Source organism: Acinonyx jubatus, chromosome A1, assembly GCF_027475565.1.
Source record: "Acinonyx jubatus isolate Ajub_Pintada_27869175 chromosome A1, VMU_Ajub_asm_v1.0, whole genome shotgun sequence".
NCBI lineage: Eukaryota > Metazoa > Chordata > Mammalia > Carnivora > Felidae > Acinonyx > Acinonyx jubatus.
The window spans coordinates 230276102-230290327 of record NC_069380.1 but is presented as its reverse complement, the minus strand read 5'-3'; the positions used below and the strand labels follow the sequence as shown (position 1 = coordinate 230290327).

The following is a 14226-nucleotide window of genomic DNA, read 5'->3' as shown; positions in this document are numbered from 1 at the left end:
ATGATGCCATCCCACCAACCTTGTTCCTAGCGGAAATGAAAGCACAAACATAAAGTCCATCCTGTGGAAGGAAAGTAGGTCACACACTGGCTGATAGAAAAGCTTTCTACCCGAAGGAGTGTTTTACCCTTGAAGTCTATTTTCTCCAATGTCGATAGAACTCTGCCAGCTTTCTTGTAGTTAGTATTTTCCCAGCGTCCTTTCCTTCCATCTTTTTATTCGGCTTTTCCTTGTCCATAAGTGGGTTTTAGATGTTGTGTCTCTGGTAAACAACATCCAGGTGCATGTTACTTTCTCTGATCTAGCAGTCTCTCTCTTTTACCTGACAAGTATAATGCATTTACGTGTATTATAATTACTACTACCATCTTATTTTGCTTTTATTTTTTTAAATCCATCATGTGTGTTCTCTGCCTGTACTTATTTTTCCTCTTCTCCTGCATTATCTTGGATCCATGGAATTTATTTATTCTCCTTTATTCCCTCTAGTGACTTGGAAGTCATCTCTCCTGGTATTTTGTTTTTTCTGGTTAACTTAAAATGTGTAATGTACACGAGACTAACAGAGCTCGTTAATATCTCCACCTTGTTGTTGAAGAATATTGTACTCTGCATCTGAATTCCATTCTTGAATAAAGAAGATGGAATAAGATGCTCAGATTCTTGAAATTAGAAACTCAGTAGTTAGGCTGAAAAAAGTAAAGCAAGAGCCGAATAAATAACCTACAAAACAGCATAGAAAGATAAAGAGGGCAGGCCAGATTTTTCTAAATTTAAACTGCTGTTGTCATTCACTGCTATCGTTATTCTTGTTGTGTACCCATTTTACACCATTCTTCCTGAACACCATCCCTTCCTCCAGGATCCCATCTCCATATTCCCAAAGGATTGTTCCTTTTCTAATCTTTTCAGTGAGAGCCTGTGCATAATGTCCGCACCTTTTGTATTTAAAAAAAAAAAACAGTCGGGTTTCTCCTCATTGAATAATGGTTTATGATAAGCTGTCTAATATTTTGAAAATATGAATCCATATTTTCCTGTGGTTGATGGACCGCGGAGAAATCTATAGTCAAATTACTGTTTCTTAGAAGGTGACACGTCTTCTCTCTGGTTGTTTTCGTGGGACTCGCTCTGTATCTGTCATGGGCCGTAGCTCCCTTGTGCTTAGGTAAAGGTGTACTTTCATCTTCCTGTTTGGGACTCAGTGGGTCGCCTCGGCCACAGAACTCACGTTTTGCTCCAGGCCTGCAAAGCTGTTGCTCCGTCCTGGTCTTTTGTTCTGTTTTTCTCAAACTTTCATCACAAGTATATTGAATCTTTTCATTGTACCTTCTGTGCCTGAACGTCCCATTCATGTGTTTCATCGCTGTATTTCTGCGCAGTTTGATGGGGCATTTCCTCAGGGCTGTCCTACCCCCCTAGCACAGCTACTAAATTTTCCATTATCTACATTTTCATCTCCTGAGAGTCTTTGTGGCTCATTTTTTCTCATAAGTGCTCATTCATTGTGTACTCTGATCCGTCTTCTAATTTCTTTGGTCTTATTCTGCAGGCTACTGCAGATTGATAGCATACCTGCAGATCCTGTGATGCGAATTCTACTTTTTGTTGTGTCTGTTGATTCTTCCTCATATGGCCCTATGTCCTGTGTAGTTCATAATTTCTTTTTTATTGTGAGGTTATGCTCAGAGGGAATTATCCTTTAGCAAAAAGGGTACTTCTACAGGAACCCCAAGGACTCTCTCTGGTCTTTGACCCAATTGATAGCCCCTCAATTTGGGGCCCCATGATGAAGCATATAATGTAATTTCAAATTCATCGCCCATATTTAGAGATGGAATTTATCACTGGAAGTGTGTTGATACTTCCCTCAACTAGTACATGGAGTTTTCTAGACTTTACATGGAGGGAAGAGCATTCTGAGGCTTCTGGGATTTTTTGTTTGTTTTGTTTTTATTGAAGTATAATGAACATATACCATACAACATGTTGTGTTAGTTTTAGGTACTATATAATGACTCAACAGTTGTGTACAGGAATTCCACTACTGAGTATTTACCCAAAGAAAATGAAAACACTAATTCAAAAAGATACATGCACACCTGAGGCTCCTGATTTTAGTCAGGTGTCTTGGCCTCAGCCGCCCCACCCTTGGCAAGCTCAAGGCAACCCCATTTTTCCTCCTGTGGGCATCAGCCCCTAGGTGTTACAGCCTCTGTCCAGTCCTAGGACACTCCTAGGCCAACCCCACAGCCTCAGTCCCTCTAGCACTGAGCTTCTTCTTTGCTTCTGGCCCCTGGAAATTTCTCTTCGGGTCCATTGTTAAGATAAAGAGTGTATTGAACAAGCATCCATCGAGTCCCTGCTCTTTGCTCAACACTGTGCTGCTCTGGGGATACAAAGGCAGGTGTGGTGTGGTTCCCCTCTACAACCAGCTCTCCATGTGGCCAGAGACAAACACGAACAGCGTCAAAGAGAACACAAGGTGGCTAGCCCGTGAGTGCCACACGGTGGATGGATGGCTGAGGAAAGTGGTTCACCCAGGGCGTAGCAAGAAAAATGTTGATTTTATAAAGTATGATTGACCGAAATCAAGCAGCCTTTCTGTGGGAAACTCAAGTACAATTAATCAAAGTACACACGGCAGTCTCTGTAACACTAAATGTTACAAGTAATTACTCCTGCAGCTGGTGGCCGCCATTCAAAAACACAGTCGTTGGCCAATTAAAACGCGAAAGTAGGTGTTCCTCTAGACAAATGCACGAAAGCACATGGGTATATGATAAACTTCACCACTTTTTCAGGCAAGATTCTAAGATGAGTTTTCTTTTTCTAATAATAAAAATTTGCTACTCCCCATTATAATGTATTTGTAACTTTTCTAAATGTTTTTTTCATTTTATTAAACCTTAAGAGCATCATCTACTTCTTTTCATGTAACTGATTTTATTTTTTTAAAGGACACCGATGAAATTGTTAATGTGATCTGCTCTTATAATTATTATGTTGAATTAGGAGAAATTTTAAAGTGAGAGGTTACCAGTTGTTTCCAGTGCAAGAGGATCAGAGTGGAGAGGGAGGAAGAAGGAAGAGGGGGGTATATTTTTTTCCTGTGTTTTTCTTTAGGTTTATTTATTTTGAGAGAGAGAGAAAACACGAGTGGAGGAGGGGCTGAGAGAGGGAGAGAGAGAATCCCAAGCAGGCTCTGCACTGTCAGCATGGAGCCAGACACAGGGCTTGAACTCATGAACCATGAGATCACGACCTGAGTGGAAGTCGGATGCTTAACTGACTCAGCCAGCCAGGTGCCCCTCCTGTTTTGTTTTGTTTTGTTTTGTTTTAATCCAAACATATTATGAACACATTATTTTTCTGGGGAGAATCGTCTGCCTATACTGAGAAAAGAACGTCGATATTCATCCCACACGCCTTGTAGCAAACTGCACTGGCCGTTGTCCCCAGCACCAACGCCATGATGGGGTTTCCATATTAATTGACATTCTTCCTCCTTTCACATCTCCCGCTACAGTCGGTGCCAGTTCCACATTCACCAGTGGGTGGGTGTGGCATTAACAGTCAAGCACATTTCTGGAAGGCTCACAGTGAGCTCACTGTAAGCAGGAGGCCATCGTGTATGCAGTGGGACTCACTAATGGTCAACAAAGAGGGACGCAGATTTGACGGAAGTTATGCCAGCCGTTAAACCAGAGATCAAACGGGTAAAGCTGGGCTCTGAAGGGCGCCTTCTGAATCAATGCCAAAATACTGTGGGAGATGGTGTCGTTTATAATGTTTCATTACAATGGTGCCAATTTTGACACACTTGCTCTTCCACCGGGGACTGTACTTGAATAGTTAACCCAAAACAGGCACACTGAGCTCCGTTATCATGTCAGGAACGAAGTCGTGCCTTTTGTTCAGAGCTATAGTCGCATCAGTGGTCTCCTTTCCCGATCCTTCTACCTCAAGAACATCGTCTCTTTTCTCCTCCGCCCCGCCATCGGCATCCTCTGCTCCCCGCACATCTTCACTCTCCTCCCCCTCCTCTCTCTACACATCAGCTCAGGGCGCACGTCCCTGTCACCAGCTGTTTCCTGGTCCTTGACACCAGCAATATTTTCCAATTTCCATATTTCTGAACAGTTTTCTTCACGTGGCCTCTACCTGGTGACAGGATTGAAGAAAGAAGGAGGCTGCTTGGAGGAAAAACCATGGTGGAAAGGGGGGGGGGGGAATGAGGTTTTATTGTTCGTATAGATGCAGAGCAAAGAGACACTTAGTCATTAAATGTCTCTGAGAATTATTATGTTTTCTTCATAAGCGTAACAATGGGAGCTAACACTTGGGAGTCCTGCCCCTGGTGCCTTATTATGTAGCTCATTTAATGTCCTACAAGACCAAGGAACCAGGTATTATTATTGTCCCCATTTTAGAGCTGGGGAGGCTGAGGCCAGAGAGGATAGTTCACCTGCAGAAAGTCTCTCGACTCTGGGGGTTTGCTCCTGGGCTCCTGGGCTGATTCTTACTGTCCTAACCACCTCTCATCCTGTCTTGCAGAATCCCATTCCATTGCTGTATCAGCATTTAACATACTGCAGTGCTTCTGTTTCTAAGACTGAAGCAGAAAGACTCTGAAAGACGTAGAGAAATAAAAGTGCTGTCTATTCGTGCTACTGGGGATTCTCTGTTACGCGGTTTATCGATGTTACATCAGCTTTGCCATTATATTAACTTAGTGGTACGAGTCAGAAAGGTACAGTTTGTTGGCCTTTTTTTAAAATTTTTGAAATCAGGGCACCTGGGTGACTCCGTCAGTCGAGCGCCCGACTTCGGCTCAGGTCATGATCTCACAGTTCGTGGGTTTGAGCCCCACGTCAGGCTCTGTGCTGACAGCTCGGAGCCGGGAGCCTGCTTCGGATTCTTTGTCTCCCTCTCTCTCTGCCCCTCCCCTGCTGGTGCTCTGTCTCTTTCTCCCTCTGTCAAAAATAAACATTAAATTTTTTTTTTTAATTTTTGAAATCATAACCTTTTTCTAGTGTTTTCAGAACACGTTAGCCATAGGGCCACAGCCCCTTTCGCATGAAGGTTAAAGTGGAGATCCCTAGAGACCGTTTTGTACAGCTTGTCAGGTCAGGTGACATCTGTCGATCCCAGCAGCGCCTGGCACAGGCAGTTTGTTACCCACGCCTTAGAACTCTCCCCGCCTCCATCCTGCCGCCACCTGGACAGAGGTCTGAATTACAGTGGCCCCTCTGGAAAGGTGGCCTTAAGGGTGAGGCGAGCTCAACCCCTAAAGTCCCACGGAGCAGAGTCTGGCCCCCAGCAGATGATGAGGGAACATTGGCTGCCATCCCATAAATACCTCAATTCCTTCTTGTATCGAAAGCATTTCTCCCAACACCCGCACTCGCTGCCGCATTATTCGCAGTAGCCGGAAGTCAGAGGCAACAGTGACCATCCACAGATGAGTGGATAAATAAAGTGCGGTATGTGCCTAGATAGAATGGAACGTTATTCAGCCTTCCAAAAACAAGGAAATCTGGTCACCCGTGACAACGCGGACGAACCTGGAGATAATGCTGAGTGAAATAAGCCAGTCACAAAAAGACAAATGCTGCATGGTTCCACCTTTGGTAGGTGCCCAGAGTCGTCAAACTTTTAGAGACGGAAAGTAAGATGGTGGTCGCCGGAGGCAAGGGGAAGGAGAGAGGGGAGTTCTTCAGTGGCTATAGACTCTAGTTGTGCGAGATGAAAAGTTACAGAGACGTACTACGCAGCACTGTGAATATAGTTAACACCGCTGACCCGTGTGCTGAAAAATGGGTAAGAGGGAAAAGGTTACGTTAGGTAATTTTTAGCACCATCAAAACTTTGGAAAAGAGGGTCTCCATGTGGAAAGTCCCCGGAGGGCAGGATAAGGTAAAGCCATCACGAAGACACATGCCTGAGAACAGTGGGTGTTGCCTTTGGGGGTGAGGACATCAATTTGCTCGGTAGCCAACTGGATCGTGACTAGCTACCTGCCGATCTGTCTCCCATGTGAATGGGCCGAATTGTGATCATTGTTTTATCATGGCTGTGACCTGAGACCTGCCACGTTCCCCAGAGTGGTTTAATCGACTGACGTAGTTTTCTTTTATCAGAGGGTTTTTTTTTTTTTCATGTTTATTTAATTTTAAGAGAGAGAGAGAGAGAGGGAGGGAGAGCACGAGCAGGGTTGGGGTGCAGAGAGAGAGGGGGACACAGAATCCGAAGCAAGCTCCAGGCTCTGAGCTGTCAGCACAGGGCCTGACGTGGGACTCTGACTCGTGAACTGGGAGATCGTGACCTGAGCTGAAGTCTGACGCTTCACCAACGGAGCCACCCAGGCGCCCTGAGTTTTTTGTTTGGGTTGTTTTTAAACGTAATTTCAGGACATACAAGCACATTCTGAATTCATCGCAGAAACTTAACTAATTTGTTCTTTATTTGTCACCATGATGCTCACCTAGTTTGAGGAAGGTTTGTGACCTGGTATGGGCCCCCAGCGGAGACCAGCGCCTCCTCGTTTGTTCTGGGAAGAGTACCGATGCCTTTTGTGGTGTTAAACATCATGAAGAAACGTGACGCGTTTCCTTTCCTGTCTCCTCCCAGCAATGCAGCAAGAAGGCCTCCGCCTCTCTCCTGTGGCTGCTGAAGTCGTCCAGCATCATCGCGGACCGGCCCTGGCCGCGGGTCTCCCTCACTGTCCTCACCACCGCCATCATCCTGACCATGGCCGTGTTCAACATGGTGAGTCAGGGCTCCCGCCAGGCACGGCCTTCTTTGCCTCCGATGCCTGACTCGGTGGGACTTTCAGACCTTGACCGGGGCTCCGTGCCGACACCAGTTACTGCCTATTAAATTCAACATCCGTCCACCCTCAGCATCGCTAAGGCCAAGGGTGCTTTCTGCAGGAGCCACCGGGGAGAGGGTGGTACCTTCCAGCAGCTTCCCACGGCCCTGCTAGCTACAGAAAGGACACTGACTGTCAGTGGGGTAATCACCGAGGGATGACAGAACCATCTAGATACGGAGAGTGCAGTGGGAGAGGTATCCTGCTCTGGAGTCTAACAGGCCTGATCGCAACACTGGCCCCCCACTTGTCCGGCTGTGCGATTTTATAGGGTTTCCATGCAACTTTCACAGGCTCCATTTCCACTTCTCGAAAATGAGTTCTGACACTGCCCCCCCCGGGGCAAATGAGCTGGTGTTCCTCCTGATGTGGGGCCGGGGGCGAGCGGTCGAGAAAGAATTCTTGAGACATTTTCGGTGCAAAGGGGTGCTTTCATTATAGCATGGGGACAGGCCCCGTGGGCAGGGAGAGCTGCACTTGTGTTTGTGAAGAGTGACTGATTAAATACTCTTTAGTTCGCGGGGCTGGGGAGAGCGTAAGTCTCTGTGGAATTTGGAAACAAGGCTTCCGGGACCTTGAGGGGCTAGCTGCTAGTATAAGGTAAGGTTATTTACTACTGCCTAGTAAAACGTGAGTCCTGAGACCCTCCAGATGTCTATCAGTGGGCCATACATTTGGAAGGTAATTGCTAGCGTGTATCTTGGCAGAGGAGGGGGGGTTAGGGTGATCAGAGTGAAGGTACCCTCACCAGAGCAGAGCTATAGTGGTAACACATTGAGGGAAGTCCTTGCGGGAGCTGTAGGAGGGCTCCAATCTGTATGCCTCAGGAATCCCACCTGGAAACTCAAGTCACAGCAAAGTCCCACCCTTGTCTCTTTGTCTCCCGTCACTATCACGCTTAGGACAGAACCGGGTGCTCTGTGCATATTTAACCAGTGGTCACTCTCACTATATCGATGGTACCATGACTTGTATATCCCTTAAAACAGACACGTAGGTAGTCCACACCCATGGCGATGCATCCTTCTTATTCTGACATCGTCACCAGCAACCATGAGGCGTTCAGCTACCTCGTATTTGGGCTGTTTTACTAGCTGTTGGAACTACAGGGCATACGTACAGCCCTCGCCTTCCACAAAGCAGAAAATCAGGCTGGGGAAGCACACCGGATATATTAAATAATAAAGACGTAGTTTTGGGGGCTTAGCATCCCTTTGGCATAAAAATATCTGTTGGGCATGACCACGTGCCTGGTGTGTTACTGAATGCTGGGAGCCTAAAAACCGTGACCCGCCTTCGGGGGCTCGCGGTGCCGTCCCCGAGACCGACAGCTGGCTAAGCCCATGTGAATCGGGGACTCCACCAGCGAGGTGTGTGGAGAGGTGTCAAGGAGGGAGGCCAAGGCCGGCTGGACTGAACCCTGGCGGATGGGCAGGCGGGCTCACCAGAAGGGAAGGAGCGGTGAGCAGGAGGGAAGACGCTGGGCATCTGGGACATTGACGTGACGCGGTAGCGAAGGGGCTGAGGCTGAAGGGACCCTGGGCACTTCCTTGACATCAGTACTGCCTCACGCTGCAGAACGGGCCACTGGCTCCTTCTGACGCACGCAGGGGTTCAGGGGAAGCTGATGCCAGCGGGAGGCCAGCCGGGGGCCTCTTCATCTGCTTCCCTCCGCCTAGAAGTCCGTCGTAAGGCGTCCTGGAAAGGGGGCGTCAGGGAGAAGCCACAGCTGGCCCTCCGCCCTCCCGCTTCCTGATGGGCATGCGGATTCTGGGGCGTCCTCCCACGTCGCCCGCTGGAGGACAGGCACGCTGGCTCTCCCCACCTCACTGGACCACATGCCCCAAGTCCCCCCAGGAGCTCCCCTGAGAGAGGGCGTGCGGCCAGGCCCTAATGGCAGCCTCCCCAGACACAGACCGGTGCAGTAGGCCACCGTGACCACTCCTTCCTCCGGCCGCCCGCTCGGCCCCAGAGGTCAGCTCAGAAAGGAGGCTGCTCCGAGTTGCCTCTTGCAGGCAGTTAAAAGTCGTGGTGCCTGTGGGCAGGGGCCCAGCAGTGATCCCACACGGCCAGCTGGCTTCCCTGAGCCCCGCTGGCCGTTGGTCTGGCGTCCCTGTGTGGAGTTGCCTTGGTGGGTCTGGTTGACCATGGGGACTCCACCGTCCTGGGCCGCCTCCCTCTTCTCTGTCACATTAGCCACCGACCCTGAGCTCATCTCCCCTCCTCCTGTATTCACAGCCTCCGAGGCCCATGTCCTGCAGAGACTGTGAGACCCCCTTTGGGGTGGGGTGGGGGCCTCACCTTCTAGGTCTCAGGCACACCTCGGCCATGACATTTATTTCCAACACGGACTTAATCAAGGCTGAGTGGGGATCGGCTGGAAAACGGGGCTGTGTCTGGACGGGTAATTCCCTCAAGAGCCGTCCTGCTCTAGAAGGAACTTAGGCACAAGGAGAGACTGGCATCAGTCAGCCTGGGTCCCTTGCTGACGACCCAAAGGAATTTGTACTGTGGCCCCAGAGCTGTCATCGGAGCGGGAACCGCCACAGGGTAGGGACCGTGACATGAGGTACAGAAGACTGAGACAAGAGGGGCTTTTCTGGGAGAGGCGTTGTGCAAATGTGTGACCAGCCATTAGAATACCTGACCTTCCCACCCGAGTCTGTCCGACGTACTTTGGATAGTGTGAGGGCGTGACAGTGTTCCTAGGGGAGGAAGATGGACAGAGAGGCCCAGGGCAGTGGTGAGAGCGTGTACAAACGAGTGCGTTTCCTAAGATGGGTTCCTCATGCTCGGCTTTGTAACGTGCATTTTTGCAAGAGCCCTGTTGCTCGAAGGTCCAGCTCTCCAGATGGGGCACACCAACAAGTTCTCAGAAGATTCTGGTAAATGCAAGCTGCAGGGGCCAGCTGGGTCGGGGGGGTGGACGCCACCGTGAAGGGATAGGGCGCAGAACACATTTGAAGGACAGCAGGTGTGCTAGGTAGGGTTCTGAGATGCACGCACAGACAGTGGTGTTCAGCTCCCTTAACGGAAAGCCCTATGATTCAGCCTCGTCATCTGTCCAGAGCACTTTCGCTCCAGAGCTGGGCACGGGCAGCATGCACAAAACACACTCCGGAGCGTCCTGCATTGGCCAACAGCGCCACGTGCAAGGTACAGAACGAGACCTTTAAACGACGTCCACACATTTGACGGTGAGACCTTCCCCTCCACCCAGCACGTGTTTCAGGAAAGCACCTTCTGTGTCAGCACTGGCCCTTCAGTAGTTACTAAGCGTAAGAATGAATGAAGGGGGAAGCATGCAGTCCGTTAAAAAAGAAACCATTTCTTTTGGGGAAGTCCAGTTTGGCCTCATAAAACCAGGATTTATCACCTAACTTAAAAAATGTTTTTTGAATGTTTGTTTATTTTTGAAAGAGAGAGAGAGAGAGAGAGAGCATGAGCTGGGGAGGGGCAGAGAGAGAAGGAGACACAGAACCCGAAGCAGGTTCCAGGCTCTGAGCTGTCGGCGCAGAGCCCGACGCGGGGCTCAAACTCACGGACCGTGAGATCATGACCTGAGCCCAAGTCAGATGCTCAACCGACTGAACCACCCAGGCGCCCCTCACCTAATTTTTTCAAGGCAGAACCTCCCTGGGAAACATCTGATTGCATTTCATAGAGAATATTTAATGTGACTGACAGGCAGTTCGGTCACTGTCATAAGTGTTTGAGGAGCTGAATGTGTTAGGTTTTGTTGTTTTTTTGTTTTTGTTTTTTTGGCAATAACCGGGCTTCCTTTGGAGAAGAAACACATCCTCACACCAGGAATACCTCTCCCAGGGCTGTTTTCCCTTCTCACCAAGAAAGGAATCTGTTTTCAGCTGCTGCCGACACGTGAGCAGTGTGACGGATGACCCTGAAGAAAGACACAAAATAAGGCTTCTCTGCACGAGCTGGGCCGCCTCCTACAGCAGCAGAGGCTGTGGGCAGGGAATAAGCCGGATTACCTTTTCCGTCCATCATTTCCATTGATATCTGCTGCCGCGAAATGAGTGGTCTTTTTCCTGCCGATGCTCCCCTCGTATTTATTTCAAAGAAACGTCATAAGACAGTATGAAAGCCAGCATTAGGTAGAGAAAGGAAATCATTTTCCCTGGCAGTAAAGCTTGCTTATGATTTTTAAAAAAAATTTTAATGTTCATTTATTTTTGAGAGAGAGTATGTGAGCAGGGGAGGGGCAGAGAGAGAGGGAGACACAGAATCGGAAACAGGCTCCAGGCTCCGAGCTGTCAGCACAGAGCCCGACGCGGGGCTCGAACTCACGGACCGTGAGATCATGACCTGAGCCGAAGTCAGACGCTTAACCGACCAAGCCACCCAGGCGCCCCGAAAATTTCATTTTCTGTCCGAAAACATTTCCTCTGAAAGCCATAGTCTCTCCCGGGTCCTGTCGCAAAGCAGGGCTTTTTCAAATACAGGGTTTGAGGGACCAGAGTGCACAAGGAGCTGTGTGCTCCGTTTACTTGCCAGCTCACTGTTGAGAATCGTGTATGAGACGCTCAAACAAGAGGCTGCCATTGTTTCCCTGGCCTTTTGCCCACGTCCTCCCGTGACTGCTCCCATCACCGTACAGTCTCTTGTGGGAAACTTCCCAGACAATGTTATGAATCGTGAGGCTTTCGTGAAACGTGAGGACAAGGAGTGAGCGTGGTGAACTGTTGGGCCACTCAGACCTCTCGTTGGGACCAAATGACCGGCGAGGATGGCATCAGGCATAAAACGCGATTTGAAATGTGATGTTCACAATTTAATATCATCTGACAAACACAATTCTGAAACGTTTCGAACTGCCCGGGAAACGTGACGTTCGGAAATACAGCTGAAAATATGAAGCGTTCATTAGCATTTTATCAGGATATCATTTCCCCAGTTACGACAAAAGTTGTAGAACGTGAAAATGGGTCCAGAGAGGAGCTCCCCAAATAATTATGGTGCCGGGAGTTCATTCTGAAGAGACAATTGTGGCAGCTTAGCCTGGAAGGGAGAGGGACGAGGGGTTAGTAACTCCAGGGAATTTGACTGGCTGTGATTTAGGGTTGACCTGAGTTTCCTTTTTTTTTTTTTTTTTTTAATGTTTTTATTTATTTTTGAGACAGAGAGAGACAGAGCATGAGCAGGGGAGGGGCAGAGAGAGAGGGAGACGCAGCATCCAAAGCGGGCTCCAGGCTCTGAGCCGTCAGCCCAGAGCCCGACGTGGGGCTCGAACCCACGGACCGTGGGATCGAGCCCGACGTGGGGCTCGAACCCACGGACCGTGGGATCATGACCTGAGCCGAAGTTGGCCGCTCAACCGACTGAACCACCCAGGCGCCCCTGAGTTTCCATTTTAAAGGCACTGAAGGGACGCCTGGGTGGCTCAGTCGGTGGAGCATCTGAGTCTTGGTTTCCGTTCAGGTCGTGATCTTGACGTCCTGAGATTGAGCCCCACGTCGGGCTCTAAGCTCAGCATGGAGCCCGCTGGAGGTTGTCTTTCTGTCCTTCTGCCTCTCTCTCCCACTTGTGCGCTCTCACTCTCTCTCTCTCAAAAATAAAAATAAATAAAATTAAAAAAAAAAGAATTTAAAGTGACCGAGAAGGCATAAACCAATGCCAAATTGCAGTGTGAGGTCACGGACCCAAACGAGGGGCTTCTTGATTTCAGGGGTAGTTAGTAAATACTAGAAAAAGGGAGCAGAGGGGGTTAAGGAAGCAGGGTTGGGGATAGTGACTGGAGTTCTCTCTTGTTTTTTTGAGTCCAAATCATCCTATTTATTGGATAGCCTCCTCGCAAGACCGAGTTTTCACAGGATATATTCTACTCTTGGTGCAGCAGGAATTTACTTTTTCTCTACATGGTGATGCAATCCAGAAGTTTTTGTTAATATGTAACAGGCGCTTAAGACTAATAACCTACCAAACGAAACAGTCTCCTTTTATTTGTCATTTTTTGATTCTTTAATATTTAAATCAGCTATATATGGGGTCTGTCAAATTGACATCGGTAAAACTTTGGAGCCCAGCACTTGCCAAGTAATTGCATAATTTGTTTTTTCCTGATACGATATTTTTTTCCCAAAGAAGTAGCACATTTGTAAGTAAGTCAACCAGGGGGTGCAGCATTTTTAATACACGCTTTAGCGGCATATAAAGAAATCAACATTTCTTTGATATTTAAATCAGCATTTTGCTACGTGTTCTCACATGATGCAATGGGAAGAAACACTATCATTCTTGGCATCCTAGAGGAACGTTCCTCAGAATAAGCTAAGCAAAGGCCTTATGTGATGAAGTCAGTCCGTTTTGGTATTTGACAGCTGCCATCAAAGCTAATAAATCGATAGGAGCAAACAAAAGCAATTATACGGGGCGCCTGGGGGGTTTAGTCGGTTAAGCGTCTGACTTCTGCTCAAGTAGTTTGTAAGTTCGAGCCCCGCATGGGGCTCTGTGCTGACAGCTCGGAGCCCGGAGCCTGCTTCCGATTCTGTGTCTCCCTCTCTCTCTGCCCCTCCCCCGCTCATGCTCTGTCTCTCTGTGTCTCTCAAAAGTAAACATTGAAAGAAAAAATTTTAAAACATGGCAAACAAAAGCAACTATAGAAGCTATGCAGGAGGGTTTTACTTTTATTTTTTTTGTAATTTTTATTTAAACTCAAGTTGGCAAACATACAGTGTAGTCTTGGCTTCAGGAGTAGAATTTAGTGATTCGTCACTTGGATATGACACCCAGTGCTCATCACTCACAACAAGTGCCCTCCTTAATGCCTGTCACCCATCTAGCCCATCCCCCCCACCCACCGCCCCTCCAGCAACCCTCAGTTTGTTCTCTGTATTTAAGTATGTCTTACAGTTTGCCTCCCTCTCTCTATGTCTTATTTCATTTTTCTTTCCCTTCCTCTGTGTTCGTCTGTTGTGTTTCTTAAGTTCCACACGTAAGTGAAATCATGCATTTGTCTTTCTCTGACTTATTTCACTTAGCCTAATACCTTCTGGTTCCATCCACGTTGTTGCAAATGGCAAAATTTCTTTCTGATCGCTGAGTGATATTTCAGTGTGTGTGTGTGTGTGTGTGTGTGTGTGTGTGTGTCTTTATCCACCCATCAGCCAATGGACATTTAGCCCTTGAATACGTATCGCTAGCCCCATGCAGAACACACAGTCCAGGTTTTGGATGAGATGCCTTTCTTTCAGGGAAGGGTACCTGGCCGGAGTGATCCTCTGGTTCACCTTCAACTGCCCACTTCCCTGGCCCTCAGCCACGGCACGGAAAAGTGGCTGGTCTGTGGCCACCTCGGTAGTGTGTGCTTCAGGGGCGCCTGGGTGGCTCAGTCG

At 48.4% G+C, this 14226-nt stretch overlaps 1 protein-coding gene across 3 annotated transcripts in view; it reads left to right on the top strand.

The window, feature by feature from the left end:
• The window catches only part of ADCY2 (adenylate cyclase 2), a 409723-nt gene that overhangs the window by 336666 nt on the left and 58831 nt on the right, over nucleotides 1-14226 (top strand). For all 3 annotated transcript variants that reach the window (XR_008290071.1, XM_027074055.2, XM_027074048.2), the window contains exon 16: nucleotides 6634-6771. Coding sequence is in view for 2 of the 3 variants with exons in the window: in XM_027074055.2 (XP_026929856.1) it covers nucleotides 6634-6771 (138 nt within the window). In the remaining variant the exon portion in view is untranslated. The remainder of the gene's footprint in view (nucleotides 1-6633; nucleotides 6772-14226) is intronic.